The sequence below is a fragment of the Panthera pardus genome, unplaced genomic scaffold, assembly GCF_024362965.1.
Source record: "Panthera pardus isolate Hobbes unplaced genomic scaffold, ASM2436296v1 HiC_scaffold_27, whole genome shotgun sequence".
Classification (NCBI taxonomy): domain Eukaryota; kingdom Metazoa; phylum Chordata; class Mammalia; order Carnivora; family Felidae; genus Panthera; species Panthera pardus.
The window spans coordinates 1,140,614-1,157,117 of record NW_026526843.1 but is presented as its reverse complement, the minus strand read 5'-3'; the positions used below and the strand labels follow the sequence as shown (position 1 = coordinate 1,157,117).

The 16,504-nt window shown below is 40.6% G+C and overlaps 1 protein-coding gene across 3 annotated transcripts in view; it reads right to left on the bottom strand.

The window, feature by feature from the left end:
* Positions 1–16,504, bottom strand: part of F8 (coagulation factor VIII) — a 121,488-nt gene that overhangs the window by 34,560 nt on the left and 70,424 nt on the right. For all 3 annotated transcript variants that reach the window (XM_053891943.1, XM_019439357.2, XM_053891942.1), the window contains 2 exons: positions 12,518–15,632; positions 1,542–1,695 (listed from right to left, as the gene is read on the bottom strand). In XM_053891943.1, coding sequence (XP_053747918.1) covers positions 1,542–1,695; positions 12,518–15,632 — 3,269 coding nt within the window. The remainder of the gene's footprint in view (positions 1–1,541; positions 1,696–12,517; positions 15,633–16,504) is intronic.

The window sequence follows — 16,504 nt, the reverse complement described above, 5'->3', positions numbered from 1 at the left end:
AGAATAAAACTACTTTAATTTTTGGCTCACACAACGCATCAAAATAACTTCTAGTGTACAGGAATTACTGATGGAGTAAAAGGTTAAATGTTAAGAAATTAAACTGTAAAATAAAGTTGAAGAAAGTGTTATTTTAAGAAAAACAATCTTTGTATAGGGAAGGATTTTTATTTATTTATTTTAATGTTTGTTTTTTGGGGGGAGAGAGAGACACAGAGAGAGAGAAACAGAGTGCGAGTGGGGGAGGGGCAGAGAGAGCGGGAGACACAGAATCTGAAGCAGGTTCCAGGCTCTGAGCTGCCAGCACAGAACCCGACGTGGGGCTCGAACCCACGAACCATGAGATCATGACCTGAGCCAAAGTCTGACGCTCAACCGACTGAGCCATGCAGGTACCTCAAGGGAAGGATTTTTATAAACATAAAAGCTATGTAAGTGTCATAAAGGAAAGATTTATGGGTTACTGCCTAAAAATTCAAACCTGTTTTATTTAAAAAACCACTATATATAAAATTAAAAGACAAGAAACTTGCAAAAATATATAACATATATGGTAATATAAATTGATAAGAAAAGCACTCCCTCCAAAAAATGTCAAATGGGCAAAGGACATTAACAGATAATGAATGTTTCTCTACATTGCTCTTCCAGAATTTTGTCCTGGTAAATGGTTGTGATTACAGCATTACTGAACTGTTGAAAAAATATCAAACTATTTAAAAGGTTGTTCAAAGTATATGGCCAAGTAAACCATATATTCACATAATAGACTACTATGCCATCATTAAACAAAAGTATTTAGAAAGTCTTTTTAATGACATGAGAAATACCACATGATATTTAGTCAAAAGAAGTAGAATTATACATTGTATAATTCTGAACCCATAAAGAGAAGGATACATAAGACAAAGATAACATACACCAAAATGGTAGTTATGGGATTATTTTTCAACTTCTTTACTTTCTATACTTTGAAATTTTTCAAAAGTGAGAATACATTATTTTTTAAAATTTTTTTATTTATTTTTGAGAGAGAGCATGAGCAGGGGAGGGACAGAGAGGGTGACAGAGGATCTGAAGCAGGCTCTGTGCTGTCAGCAGCAAGCCCGATGTGGGGCTCAAACTCATGAACCATGAGATCATGACCTGAGCTGAAGTCGGCCACTCAACTGACTGAGCCACCCAGGTGCCGAGAATACATTAGTTTTTAATTTTTAATTTTTTTAGTTTATTTATTTATTTTGAGAGAGACACAGACAGTTCGAGTGGGGGAGGGGCAGAGAGAGACAGAGAGAGAGAGAGAGAGAGAGAGAGAATCCATAACAGTCTCTGTGCTATCAGTGCAGAGCCCAATGTGGGGCTCAAACTCACAAAACTGTGAGATCATGACCTGAGCCAAAACCAAGAGTGGGATGCTCAATCGGCTGAGCCCCCAGGCTCCCCAAGAATACATTATTCTTATAATTAGAAACAATGTGTATGTGTATATATATATATATATATATGATTAATTTTTTTTAATTCCATTGTCCTTAACTCACCATGATATTGTCTTCAACTTCTGCTCTTATATATGGCCCCAAGAGTCCCAAGTGTTCATTCAGCTCTCCACGGTATAAGGGCTGAGTGAAGGATCCATCAGTAAATTCCTGGAAAACCACCTTCTTGAACTGAGGGACATCCCCACCTGGAGCCCTGGGAGGAAAAGCAATGTCTTCATGGACCAGGTGGGCAGAAAAAGCTCACATTCTTGCCCTCCCTGTAGTTGAGACACATTTAGTAGAACTGATGATGAACTGGAAGTGTAATGGAGTGGAGAGAGGAGAACAAAGGATTAAAGAGAACCTCCAGGCTTCTGATTTGGGCAAATGGATGGATGGTGATGCAATTCACTGAGATGGGGAACCCCGGAGGACGAGGTGGTTGGAGTATACAGTTTTGAACACATGGATATCTGTGTAAATTCAATTGGCAAATACCTAGAGGCTGAGAGCTCACAAGAGGTCTAGATGAACACTATCCATATTCAGACGATATCCAAATCAGGGGAGCAGCTTATCAAAGCTGATAGTCAATTTTGTTATGTCCTCATCTTATTGGATGACTAAGCAACATTTTGCATAGTTAACCCCTCCATCTTCCTGACATACTCTCCCTCTAGGCTTTACTAGTACATAAGTTCTATGAAAGCAGTGCATTTGTCTGTTTTGTCCACTGCTGTATTCCCTGCAGCTGGAACAAGTGCCCGGCCCATAGTAGGTGGTCAAAAAATATTTGTTGGATGTTAAATGTATGTAGGGCTTATAAACTTATTCTAAATTTTTTTAAATGTTTATTCATTTTTGAGAGAGACAGAGAGACAGACACAGAATGTGAGCAGGGGAGGGGCAGAGAGAGAGGGAGACACAGAATCCGAAGCAGGCTCCAGGCTCTGAGCTGTTAGCACAGAGCCCGATGTGGGGCTCAAACCCGTGAACTGCAAGATCATGACCTGAGCCGAAGTGGGACGCTTAACCGACTGAGCCACCCAGGCGCCTCTGCCCGCCCCCCTCCACCCCGTCCCAGACTTTTGATTGAGGAATTATAAAGTCTCCGTTCACTCAGCCTGTAAGACACTTCAGCAAACCCACCAAAAAAAGAAAACAACTGCTGATCATCACTGCAACTAGGTGGTCCTCTTGCACTTAAATTTTAGTTCATCCAATTCTTATTGTTCTACAGCTCTCCAAAGATTTTTAAAATATGGATTTTTAGCATTTATCTAGTTTTTATAGTTGCAGCAGGAGCATTGGCCTGCCATGACCTACTCTCTATCCAGAAGCTTTGGATTTGCATGGCGTGCCATTTTCCATCCTTTTCCTTTCACCTTTCATACTCCTATGCTTCAGCTCTGTAGCTTGGAAACAGCATCTAGTTGTATTTTGTTTTGTTAAGAAAAAGCCCAGATTGGAGTCATTTGTCACCAAGGAGAGCAAAACAAGATTCACAGTCTCAACCAATCCCAGGAATGTGACCTTTTGACACTCAATCTGAAATTTCCAGATCAGCATTAGTGAGGTCATCTGCATGATAAAAATCTTGTTCTTCCCTTCTCCCCAAAAAGCTATCCTGGGCTGAAGCACCCTTTTCTTGTGCTAATAACCAACCTCCTTGCCCCATCTTCCATTTGTATTGCTCCTCAGAGCATCTCTCTGCTTGCTAGATGGAATGCTGCCTAATTCATGATAACCTCATAAAGCACTTCATAAACTGATTTACTTGCTTGAATTTTGTTTTTTAACAGACTTGGTGGCAGCAACAGGCTCCAAAGTGAACCTCTGATGGCATTCCAAAACAGGAAAGTATGGCACCCTGTGAGCCCTTTGAGTTCATTTTCTTCCTGCTTCCCGGGGTCGCGGTGAGTTCCTTAGTTGAGTTCTGCGCTTTTTGCTTTCAAGCTCCAAGTGCAACTGGCTTTCCAGTGCAGGGTTAATAGGTCAGTCCTGAGTGACAGGAGGCTCTAACAAAGAGCCAGCCCTTGGTTCAGTCCCCAGTTCCATGTTGGAGTCCCTTCCCCGTTTCTAGTCTGCAGTCGTTATTGACTGGGCTCTGCTGGTTTAGTGCTTTCCTCAGTTCTATTCTACTGTCTCTATCAGTGGAGTCGGCCGGTTTAGTCCACGCTAGGACTTGCTGGATGTGCATGCAGGGACCACTATGGGCCAGTCTGCAGTAACATCTAAACCACGGTTTTTGGTTTTGTCCCTGGATGCCACGTTGGGAACTCGTAATGGTTTAATTTGCAATTCCCCCCGTGTTTGGAATTATTCTCCAGATTCCATGCTGGGAACTGCCGGTGGCAGCTGCAATTGTCTATTGGTTTGGAATCAGTTTGTGGTCTCCATTCTTTTAGGCCTGTTTGTTTAATCCTGTCCCAGTCCCTAGTGTGTTGGTTACTGCTGGTGTCCACAGTTCTGTTCTTCCAGTTACTATTGCTTTCTATTAATGTGCATGTGAAGTAAAGGCTGTGGCAAAAAGAGTATCTCAGAAGTCAAAGAGCTTAGGCATTAGCTTGGCTCTGAGAAATTCAAAGAGCTGGCTAAACACATGGGATCCTTTGTATCCAGAGACCTGAGTGTGCCGTCTTCTGGCACACACACTTGTTTCACATATAAGAACTATAGTGCCAGAAGCTGCAGATGTCTAGCAAGGAGGCAAAATTTTACTAAAAACAACCTGGAATTATAATGGGTGTTATGGGGAATGTTCCAAAGACCCCAAATGTCCATCGACTGACAAATGGCTAAAGAAGATGTGGTATATATATACAATGGAATACTACTGGGTGATGAAAAAGAATGCCATCTGCAGCAACATGCATGGAACTAGAATGTATTATGCTAAGTGAAATAAAGTCAGTCAGAGAAAGACAGATATCATATGACTTCACTCATATGTGGAATTTCAGAAACACAACAGATGAACATAGGGGAAGGGAAGGATAAATAAGATAAAAACAGAGAGGGAGACAAACCAGAAGGGACTCTTAAACACAGAGAACAAACTGAGGGCTGCTGGAGGAGTTGTGGGTGGGGGGATGGACTAAATGGGAGGTGGGTACTAAGGAGGGCACTTGTTGGGATGATCACTGGGTGTCATATGTAAGTGATGAATCACTGGGTTCTACTCCTGAACCCAAGACTATACTGTATGTTAACTAACTTGAAATTAAATTAAAACAAAAACAAAAACAAAAACAAAAACAAATAGATAAGATCACTTAAAAAGTGCATTTAAGGGGTACCTGGGTGGCTCAGTTGGTTAAGTATCTGACTCTTGATTTTGGCTCAGGTCATGATCTCATGGTTTGTGAGACTGAGCCCCGTGTCCAGCACTGCATGGGGCCCCGCATCAGGCTCTGCCCTGAGCTTGGAGCCTGCTTAAGATTCTCTCTCTCTCTCTCTCTCTCTCTCTCTCTCTCTCTCCCTCTCTCTCTCTCTCAAATAAAAAAAAGTGCACTTAAAAGCAAGAGCTCACAAATCAAAGAAACAAATTGGGTCTTGTATGTTAATTGTATGCAAAAACTTCCAAAAGGTTTCAAAATTCCAAAATAGCTTCATTGAATGAGTCACTACAGAAGGTTAATGAAAAATTAAAAAGATTAAAAGTACCTAAAACAAAAGCTACAACCCAATTCTTTGGGGGAATTGGAGACAGCTGCCTTTGTCTTGCAAATATCTGCCAGGTAAAAGGTTTGGTTCTATAAGTTGAAAGTTCACCTGCCCTTTCGCCAATCCTCCAAACCTTTGCTGGTTCCTCTCAAAATGCTTGAAAAGATCTGGACCCTGGAAACCGAATTCTCCTGTACTCAATCTGTGCCTTTGGGATGTAAATTTTCTATCTCCACCTTCTCTAGGACCTGAGGGCCATCCTTTCACATGCCAACATTAGGGAGAAATATCATCAGAAGGGAAGAAAAGGAGAGAGGGAGGTATTTGGAAATTAAGCCTAAATGTCCTCTCCATTAGTATTAGTAAAAAGAAAAGCTGTAAGATCTTTGTGTTTGTGTGTCCATCTATCTATATATCTGTTGTAAATGTGTCATGCTTTTCGACATCTGGGTGGTATTGCTAAAATTAATTTGTAAAAGAGCTCTATTTAGTTGGTTTGAAGGCAAACACTTATAAAGATTGGGCACTCTAAAACTCTCGAAAAGATAGACACTAGCCCAAATGTTTTTCAAGTTCATATGCTCTGGGATAATCTCCAGTCAAGTTGTTTCCATTAAAAAGTATTGTTTTTTTAAATTAATAACTTAAAACTGCAACATACACACACAAACCAATGGTCCACAAAACATTCTCCTCTTCTTCTGAGGATTTAGGATGCATTGTTATCATTAACCAGTCTTTTACCGTTAAACTTAAATGGCCATTTGGAATACTTCTGAGATTGTTCTACCAGTGATTAAGACTGAGGTGGCAGGTATTAGGTAGGGATTATATTCATTTTACTTTTTCGGCAGACTTGGTGACCTCATTAGCCACAGAAGTCTTTGAGACACCCACAGCAACTGTCTGTGTCACGCTGGGAAGAGCAAAACGGCCCAAAGGAGGACAGCCCAAGAAGCACTCTACACATATGGGCTTGGCAGGAACTATATCAACAATGGAAGCATTACCAAGTTTCAAGAGTTTGGGGCCATCTTCCAGCTTCTTTCCAGAACAGTGATCAATCTTTTTCAGGTCAGCAAACTTGCAAGCAATGTAAGCTGTGTGACAATCCAGCTTGGATGGTTCAGAATAATCATCTGAGCTGTGAAGCCAGCTACTTCTACTGGTGGGTCATTTTTGCTGTCACTAGCCATATTGTTACAACAAACATCTTTGACAGATACATTCTTTTTTTTTTTAGATTTTATTATTAAGTAATCTCTAAACCCAATGTGGGGCTCAAACCCCACAACCCTGAGATCAAGAGTCGCACGCTCCATCAACTGAGCCAGCCAGGCACCCCTGGCAGATATGTTCTCAACATCAAAGCCCACACTGTCTCCAGGAAAAGCTTAACTCAAAGCTTCATGGTGCATTCCAACAGACTTGACTTCAGTTGTAACACTGACTGGAGCAAAGGTGACTACCGTGCCAGGTTTGAGAACAATCTCCACTCAGCTCACAAGGACAGTACCAATATCACCAATTTAGTAGACATACCAGAGGGGTAGACAAAAGGGCTTGTCAGTTGAATGATCTACTGAGAGGAGACAATCCGGAGTTTCAAGCAGCATGGCTCCCTTGGCATAGCCATCTCTGTGGGTGACGTTTCATCCCTTCAGTCAAGGCATGTTAGCACTTGGCTCCAGCATTTTGTCATCATTCCAACCGGCAATTGGCACAAATACTACTGTGTTGGGGTTGTCACCAAATTTCTTAATATGTGTGCTGACTTCCTTAACATTTTCCTTGCATCTCTTCTGGCTGATACCTTCCTTGTATCAGTGGAATCTACTTCATAAACAACAACAATTAGTTGTTTCACACCTACTGTGTAAAGCCAGAAGGGCATGCTCAAGGATCTGCCCATTCTTCGAGATACCTGCTGCAGTTTCACCAACAGCAGCAGCAACAATCAGGAAGCACAATCAGCCTGAGATGTGCCTGTAATCATGTTTTTGATGAAGTATCTTTGTTCTGGGGCATCAGCGATAGTCACATAATACTTGCTGGTCTCTGATTTCCAAGGAGAGACATCAGTAATGATACCACACTCACTTTCAGCCTTCTGTCTGTCCAAGATCCAGACATACCTGAAGGGGCTCTTTCCCATCTCAGCAGCCTCCTTCTCAAGTTTTCAATGGTTCTTTTGTTGATCTCACCACATTTGTAGATCAGATGGCTAGGAGTGGTAGATTTGCCCAAATTTATGCATCCAATGATGACAGTGTTGATATGAGTTTTTTCCTTTCCAATTTTGGCTTAGATTTAGGGATGGTTTTCATGACACCTGTGTTTTGGTGCCAAACCCATTGTGAAAAAAGCAATTATATCTTAGACCTCATAAGATGATTTCGCCATTCTTTATACAAACAATATTTATACTTATCCATAATTTATCCTTTCTTTACTTTTTTAGTCTTTTTTGCCTTTTACTTCTTTCATTATCACTTTCCTATTGTCTCAACTACATCATTAGAATATTTTTATTGGGTTTTTGCTGGTGGTGAGATTTAGGTTTCTGTTTGTCTGAAAATGTCCCATTTTGCCTTGAATTCTGAATCATATTTTTGATGGATATAGAATTCTAGGTTGGCAGTTATTGTATTTCAATGCATTATAGACATCATTTCCCTGTCTTCTATGTTTAATTAGCACTATTGAAAAGTCACCTTTCTGTATCTCATTTGAATGTATGCTGTCTTTTTCCTTTGGCTGCTTTTAAAAGAATGTTTATTTATTTATTTTGAGAGAGAGAGTGTGTGTGTGTATGCACATAAGTGGGGGGGGGGGCAGAGAGAGAGGGAGACAGAGAGTCCCAAGCAGGGTCTGCACTATGAGCACAGAACCCAACATAGGGCTCGAACCCACAAACTGAAAGATGATGACCTGAGTCGAAATCCAGAGTCGGATGCTCAACCGACTGAGCCACCCAGGTGCCCCTCTTTGGCTGCTTTTAAGACTTTTGGATTTTCTGAAGTTTCACTCTGATGAAACATTCCTAGGTGTTGACATTTTTATTCACTCTGGGGTTTGTTGAGCTCCCGGAATCTGTGCATTCATGAATTTTTTCAATTTTGGAAAATATTAAGCCATTACCTCTTCAATTATTGCTTCTCCTCTAATCACTCTTTCCTTTCCTTCTGCAATTTCAATTAAAAATAGGTAAATCTTGGGGCCTGGATGGTTCAGTCAGTTAAGCATCCAACTTGGGCTTAGGTCATGATCTCGTGGTTTGTGAGTTCAAACCCCGCATCAGGCTCTGTGCTGACAGCTCAGAGCCTGGAGCCTGCTTTGGATTCTGTGTCTCCCTCTCTGTCTGTCCTTCCACGCTCGTGCTGTCTCTCTCTCAAAAAATGAATAAACATTAAAAATTTAAAAAAATAGGTAAATCCTTCACACTATCCTTTACATCTCCTCTATCTGTTGCTGTATCACAAATTACATCAAAACTTTAGTGGCTTAAAACAGCAACCATTTTGTTGTACTTTTCAATTCTGTTAAGTCAGAATTGCTCCTCATGATATCATATGTAGTCACTCAGTGCTCAGTTCTCCTGGTATGCTCTCTCTGGAAGAAGCCAACCACTATGTATGAAATCTGATTATCCTGGTACTCTCATGCTAGAAAGGTTACATGTAGGCCTTCTGGTCAAGAGTCCCAGCAAGTCTAGATTTCCATTATTTTCCGCCAAGGCATCAGATGTGTGAATGAAGCCGTTTTGGACCTTCAAGATAAACCCAGAGATTTCATGGACAACACAGATGGCAGAAAACTGGGCTGCAAGTCAATGAAGTGAATTAACTGGCTTACTGTTACCTTGAGGATGTAGACCTCTGGGGACCCAGCTTAAAGTGGACATGGTTTACATCTACTTTTACTCTCTTGATGGACCCATTGAGTCTTATTTGAATGCTATCAAGATGCTTATGGCTCCCAAGCTTATTTGTCTTTAGCACAGAGCTCTCCCTTGGATTCCAGACTCATATATCCAACTGACTACTCAACATCTCAATTTGGGCATCTAGTGGGCATCTCAAAGTAAACATGTTAAAAACAGACCCTTGAGTGTTTCCTCAAATAAATCTGTTCTACCTCAAGCCTTCCACATCTCATTAAATGTCATCATTGTCCACCTAGTTGCTTAGGAAAAAAATAACTAAAAAAAAAAACCTAAAATTTTATCTGAGTCCTTCTCTCCATTGCCCCCATACTCAACCTAACAGCAAGTCCTGTCTGCTTATTTTCAAATTATACTCAACACCTTTCCATTTCTTTTGATTTTCCCCACCACAATTTTGGTCTAAATAATCTGTCTTCTCCAGATGACTGTAATGGCCCCTTTGCTGGTTTCCCTGCCTCTATTTTGGCTCATGGAAGTTGTGCTACCATTCAGTTGGCATTCTCTGGAGTTCAGACATACATGAGAGACCTGCTCTTGCCTCCCTACATCCATCATTTACTAATTCATTCAATAGATATTTAAGCATTTATCACATGCCAGGAACTGATTAAGGTTTTGGGGATATACCATTGAACAACACCTTCAAAATTTGTGCTTTCAAGAACTTAGTTTCTAGTTGGGGAAAATAGACTATAAACAAGTAAATGTATAATATTTCAGGTGCTAGTAAGTGCAGTGAAAAAGTGTGGTAGGAGCTGTATGCATACACAGTGTTCAGGGAAAGCCTCACTGATAAAATGAAATTTGAGCAGCAATGTGAAAGAAGTGAGAGGATGAACATTAGGATATCGAAAGAAGAAAATTCTAAGAAGAGAACACAAAGTGCAAAGGCCTAGAGAAAGGTATATATTTGTTCTATCTGAGGAAGTACAATAAGGGCAATGTGGTTAGAACAGAGTGAGCAGGAAACAATGGTAGGATATGAGAGCAGAGACGTTTCAGTGGGTCAAATCTCAGAAACTTGAAGGCCATGGTGAAGGTTTTGGAATTTACCAAGGGTAGAAAGGAAATCCACTAGGAGATTTGGAGCAGAGAACAATAATCAGAATTACACTTTGAAAATTTACTTTAGCTTCTGTGTAGGGAAAAGACTGTATAAGGGCCAGGCTGGAAGCTGAAAGTACAGTTAAGAGGCTATTACAATAACTTGGTTGAGAGTTGAGGATGGTTTAGACCAGAGTGGTAGCCACTGATTTGGATACCAGTAGCTGGATTCTTTTCCACCTATTCTCCCTTTAAGCCACTTCAAAAAGTCTTTTTTATCTCCATTATTCCATTAAAAATACATTTTCAAAATCACGGATGATCTTTACTAATTCTCAGCCCTTGTCTTAGTTGAACTCTCAGTACTATTTCCTTTTTTTAAAGTTTTATTTATTTTGAGAGAGACAGAGGGTAAGAGGAGGGACAGGGGCGGGCAGAGAGAGAGAATCCCAAGCAGGCTCTGTGCTCTCAGTGCAAAACCTGATGTGGGGCTCAAACACCCAAATTGTGAGATCATGATCTGAGCTGAAGTTGGACGCTTAACTGACAGCCACCCAGGAACTCTGATTACTCCATCCTGTGTGCTCTCATCCGGTCTGACACCAATTTTCTATCTTTTTTTTTTTTTTTCACTAACCTCACTGTCAATCTTTCTCTGTAAACTTAAGTGTTAGTTCTTTAAACTCTCCTCTTTTCTGTCTAAACTTATTCTCATGATGGTCTACTCTTATGCAGATAATATCAAGTTGTATTATCTCCATCTAAGATATCTTCCTTGAACTTGAAATTCATATATAAACTACCTTACCATGTACAAAATTAATCTCTTAATTTCTGCTCCTTCCACAAATCTTTTGTTTGTCCAGTGTTTTCCGTGGCAGTCAATGACCATTCCTTCTTTTTAGTTACAAGACTCTAAACACCGAAGTTATTCCTAACTCATCTTTTTTTCTCACAACCACATCTAATCCATCAAAGAATACTGCTGGTTATAATTTCAAAAAATAACAAGAATTTGATTATGAACTGAGAATTGGATAGGATGAAAATGCACTATAATGGAAAGTTGGACATGGTTGACTAGGAAACTGGAGAGGTTGGCCTTAGGAGCAATGATTATTTATTGCCATAAGCATGAAGACGGTATATGGTTACGGATGTCAATAAATGTGTTGGAGGTTGGGACGTTCATTGCATAGGCATTGGCTATGAATGAGAAGGGCTATTGGAGAATGGGTAAAGGGGGTTGGAGATTTAAGGAAAAAGAAAATGCAGGGGAAGGGTCCAGGACAGTGGGAAAGTCGGTAGATTAGGGAAATATTCTATAGTTGCTATGCAGCAATAAGGGCCCACTTGAGGTAGACAGAGAGGTCAGAATGTGACAATGAGTAATGAAGAAGGCACCTAACCTTTCTCTAGGACCTATATTATCTTACCACTGCTCATCTTTACTACTTCGTCTCCCATAACCACCCCCCTCACCCCAGTTCTTCACTCTACTCCAGTCAGACTGGTCCTTTCTTGTTCCTCAAACTTGTTTCATTCTCAGAGCCTTTGCATTCCTTGTTCCCTCTGCCTGGAAGCATCTCTCAGAGCTTCATCAAGTGTCTTCTTCTCAGCATTTAGGTCTCAATTTCACAGAGGATTTCTCTGACCAACACAGCTAAAGTAACACCCCAAGGCACTCTCTATCGTATTAGATTCTACCTCCTGAAGAGCACCATCAAGATTCCTCTATTTACTTTTCCGCTAATTTATTACCTCTTGCTCCCCCCAATAGAATGTAAGCTCCTATTCTGCTGCACCCCAGTGTATACAAGAGTGTCTGGTATAGAGTAGGTGCTCAATAAATACTTGTTGACTGATCGGCTCTCCATAAGACTCTCCTTATCTTCCAAATTTCTCTGTGCTTTCTCTTCCCTGCCCAATCTCTCTCTGCTTCCCTAACAATCAAATCCTCCCACTTTGCTCCCTGGATCCCCAGTACCATGGAAAACAACATTCTGTGTATCCTCAACATCTTTACCACACACTTTACTTCTTCCTCCTGCTTCTCTCAGAACCTTTTCACAAGATTAAGATTACTCCTGCAGCTCACAAGGTTGATAGGTGAGGCTGACTTTCTTCCTGTTCCCCATTGATGCTTCTTGACCTTGACCCATTTACCCTTTTGTAACTCTCATTATTGGTGTCATCATCTAACCTCCTATTTACTCCTCAGCTCCATCTAGACTTTGCTTCCTGGATTTCAGGGTTCTTCTATAAAGCAACCTTTGGAGACTTATTCCTGCAGATTAGCTGTGTTTTTCATATTGTTTCAGCATCTGGTAAAGTCAAATGTGGCAATAGCAGGACAAAGGAATAATCAATGTACTCATACCTGTTTCTTAGTGCATGGGGAGATCTACTCATCCCATAATCCCAGAGACGCTCCACTGCAGCAATGAAATAGTGTCGTGTTCTCTTTTGAAAGCTGCGGAGGCCCTGATTTTCATCTTCACCATAGATGTCAAAATCTTCTCTGTTCATTTCAATTGAGGACGTATCATCATACTCAATTTTGTCTTCCTCTGACTGAAGAGTAGTAAGGGTTATTTCTCTTTGATGGCGTTTTGAGACCGGTGGGTTCTGAGAGCACAATCTTCCAGTCTCTCCTTGCTTTGACCTGGTGGCTTCTCTTTGGAGTTTACCTTGTCCTTCATTTATTGCTGCTACTGAAGGACTGTTTTCACAAGGGCCCAAGGGCAAAATGGTGTCCTTGCTCTTAAAAGCTATGTTTTTCTGTGACTTCTTTTGGGATTTCCACTCTTCTCTTGGTATCTGGGTGGCATTGTTGTTATCCCAAGCAAGGGGACCCAGCAGCTCAGAGGGAATCTTTTCAGAGCTCTCTGTTGTCCATTTCAGAAAGGGCACTTTTCTAGGTCCATTTATTTTCTTCAACTTAACAGGTCCCTGTGTTTTCTGAAGGAAGGTCTTCTCCATAAGATCCAGGTGGCCAGAAGAATCATTGCTAGTTTTTGTAGGGAAAGAGTCTTCTTGATGAACATGAGCTTTAGGGAGTAATTCAACTTTGCCAGATGCTTCAGACAAGCCTTGTTGCAAAAGAGTGTTTTCACGTTTCTTGGACATGCGTTGGTTCATGGCACTCTTCCCTAGGGAGCTGAACTTTCCTTGACCTACAATCATTTCTGAGGTTAGGAAGGCTACAGAAAGTTTATTTCTCTTGGCTCCTTGTGAGAAATGAGTGCTTTTTTGGACCCCAGAACTCTCCCTGAAGGTATAAGTGCAGGCTGACAGTGGAAGATGAGAAGAGTTGTCCTGGGATGGGATCTTGGTCAGATCTGTATGTCTGATTGATGGAAATGCTGTTTCCTTTGCAATGGGTAATGCAGAGTCATTCATTTGAATGGTGCCCTGATTCCCCATAGAACAATCTGATTGGAGGGACCGAGTGGCAGCCCCTTTTTCTTTCTCATTGTCCTCCTCTATCTCTGTGAGGGTTCCATGCATTAAAAAGTTCATGTTTTTGGATGACTGGGTTGAGGTGTCATTCAAAATTACCCCCCTTGCAAACTTAGTTTCTTCTAGTGAGAGTCTGGATTGTTTCAAGGCCCGCTTACCACGCTGAGTGAGAATATTATGCTGACTTGGATTAGGAGATATCCTTGGAGTGCTTGAAAACCTCTCTGCCATTTCCTTTGTTTGATTTCCCAAACCTTCCAAGTTTTCTTCCTCCCTTATTTTTGAGAAATGGACTATGTGAATCCCTGCTCTATGTGCTGAATCATTTAATGACCTGGTGTCTTGAAGTATTGGAGTATATGGCCCCTCATCTAAACCTTCCACATTTTGCTTAGTGCTTAGTAAGAAAAGGTTCTTCAGGGAATTCTTAGTGTCAGCTACTGTATATTCCTGAGGCAAAACCACATTTTCTTGGGTTAATTTCTCCTTTCTTTCTATCTCTTCCTGAGATTTTTCTTCTTGATTGTAAGTACCATTATCTTGGACATTGGGCAAGTTAGTAAAAAACATGCTCTTGCTGTTTGGAAAACTCATCTCTTTGAGTTCTGTGTCCTTTGTAAATTCATCTTCTCCTACTACCACCTTCTTTTCTGACAAAAACTTCTGATCTTTCACAGATTTTTCTGATCCTAAAGATGTTAATTGTGTTGGAATGGGCCTTTGCCCAGAGCTTAGGGAGTTCTCGCCATGGGTCCATTTTATCCACTTTGCTGAATCTGGTGAGAACAGTGTCTTGAAGAATGAGAGACCTGGATTTTCTGCACCTAGTGGCACCGGGCCCTCTTTGTTTTGGTAGACCACTTCCACATTTTTTGATGAAGTAGTTTTATTTGACACATGCTTTAGCTCCAAAGCTGTAATATTTCTGTCCATAAATGTTTCATTATGAAGCAAAGAAGCCATTTCTTGAAACTCAGCATTACTTTCTAATATAGTATCTTGCCAGACTGATGTACTGTTCTCAGTTAATAATGTTGGGACATCAACATGATTTTTGCTATTAGTTGTTGAGTTAATTGTTGCGTTGTTTGTCTTTATCAAAGAGATATTAACTTTGAATAAAGCATTATCTTTAATTAATGAAGCAGGTCCATGAACTCTGTCTTCTTTAAATAACCCATTTCTCTCCACTGATAATACATTTTCTCCCAGTGAACTTTCTTGACTATTCATTAAAGCTGCTTCTAACATCTTGGAATCATTGTCTCCTTCACTCCAGCCCAAAGGTACACCAGGGTCAATAGAGTGAGATGAATTTTTGACAAATACAATGGTACCTAAATGACTATTTAAGTGAATTGACATATTTGGGGGTCCTAAGGAACCTGTCTTTTCAGTACCTGCTGCCAACTTGTCTGATGGAAATGTTGGTGAAGCTGTTAGGTTGTCTGATGAACTAGAAATTTTTAAATCAAGGTTCTTCAACTCTGCTGTTACAGTTGTCCCCAAATTCTCATTTAATCTTAATTTTAGTTCTGGCTCAGGGGTAAATACTCTGTCCCCACCGTGATGGAGCTCTGGTCTGAGATCTGCCACTGCAGATGGGCCCTTGTGTCTTTCTATAGCTCCAAGTAAATGATCATCTGCTTCATGTGTGGCTTCCTGGAAATCAGATAAGAGTAATCCACGTGGAGTAGGATTCTGTCCCAGAAGCATCAGCAAATCACTAGAGGAGACACTTTGTACGTTAAGCAGCTGTGTTCTTTCTCCAGGCTGAGGGTCAATCTTCTCTATGTCATTTTCTGGAGTTGTGGTGGCTTTGAATTGCTTTTGCCTAGGGCTATGGTGTCTTGAATTCTGGGAGAAGCTTCTGGGTTCAATGACATTGTTTTCATTCAGGAGGGAGGCCGGAATATCTTCATATCTATCCTCATCATAATCATCAATGTTCCCATTACAACTAGAAACCTTCAGTAAAGCTGTCATGCCTCTGTTACGAAAGTCTGAGTTGTGGCACCCCAGCACCCATAGACCTGGAAGAAGAAAAAGACTCTGGTTACTCACAACCCACATCCCAAGCAAGTTATGTATTAGTCGTTCTCTTCTATTCCTAGATAATGAAAAAATAGTAGTCGGTACCATTGTATTACAAGTCATTAGGTTAAATCCCTGGCACATAAAACAGTCCAACAATGGTAGTGAAAGTGCTTTTTTGCATTGACGCTGTTGTGGTATATCTGTCTGTGATCACAAGAAAGGGTTGTGATTACAAATGAACAGATATTGGAATAAAAATGGAGAAATATAATTAACATATACAACAGTGGGGAGTCCTAATAGTCACACAGAACTCTTTGATGATGATAGTGACTTAATCCCTGAAACTGTATGTAGGCTAGGTATTATTGCTATATTACATAATGGCACAGGTTCTTACAGTCAGATTGCCTGGGTTCAAATCCTAGCTCTACCATTTACCAGCTGTGTGACTTTGAGCAAATCAACTGAGCAAATCAACTGATCTCTCTGAGCTCCACTTTTCTAATTTGGAAATGAAGCTAATAGTATCTCCCTTATCAAATAATGTATCCAAATCATATATCAATGACTAGCTTCCATTGTCATCAATTTGCAGGATAAGTAAGCACAAGGGAGTAAGACTTTAGGATACATATGATAGAAAATCCCTCTACTGTGCTAGCAATGTTAATTTCTGCTGTAAACAAGATTATTCAAGTGAAGGAATTTTACAGTGACAAAGGAAAAACTTTCCTCAAAGTATATTTCCATAGACACCTAAGAGATAATGGGATACCCATGGAAAAGGTCTTTATGGTCAAATGCATTTTGGAATTAATGCACATTGCACTCTATGTGCAAATAATCAATCCGATGGTAAATGAGA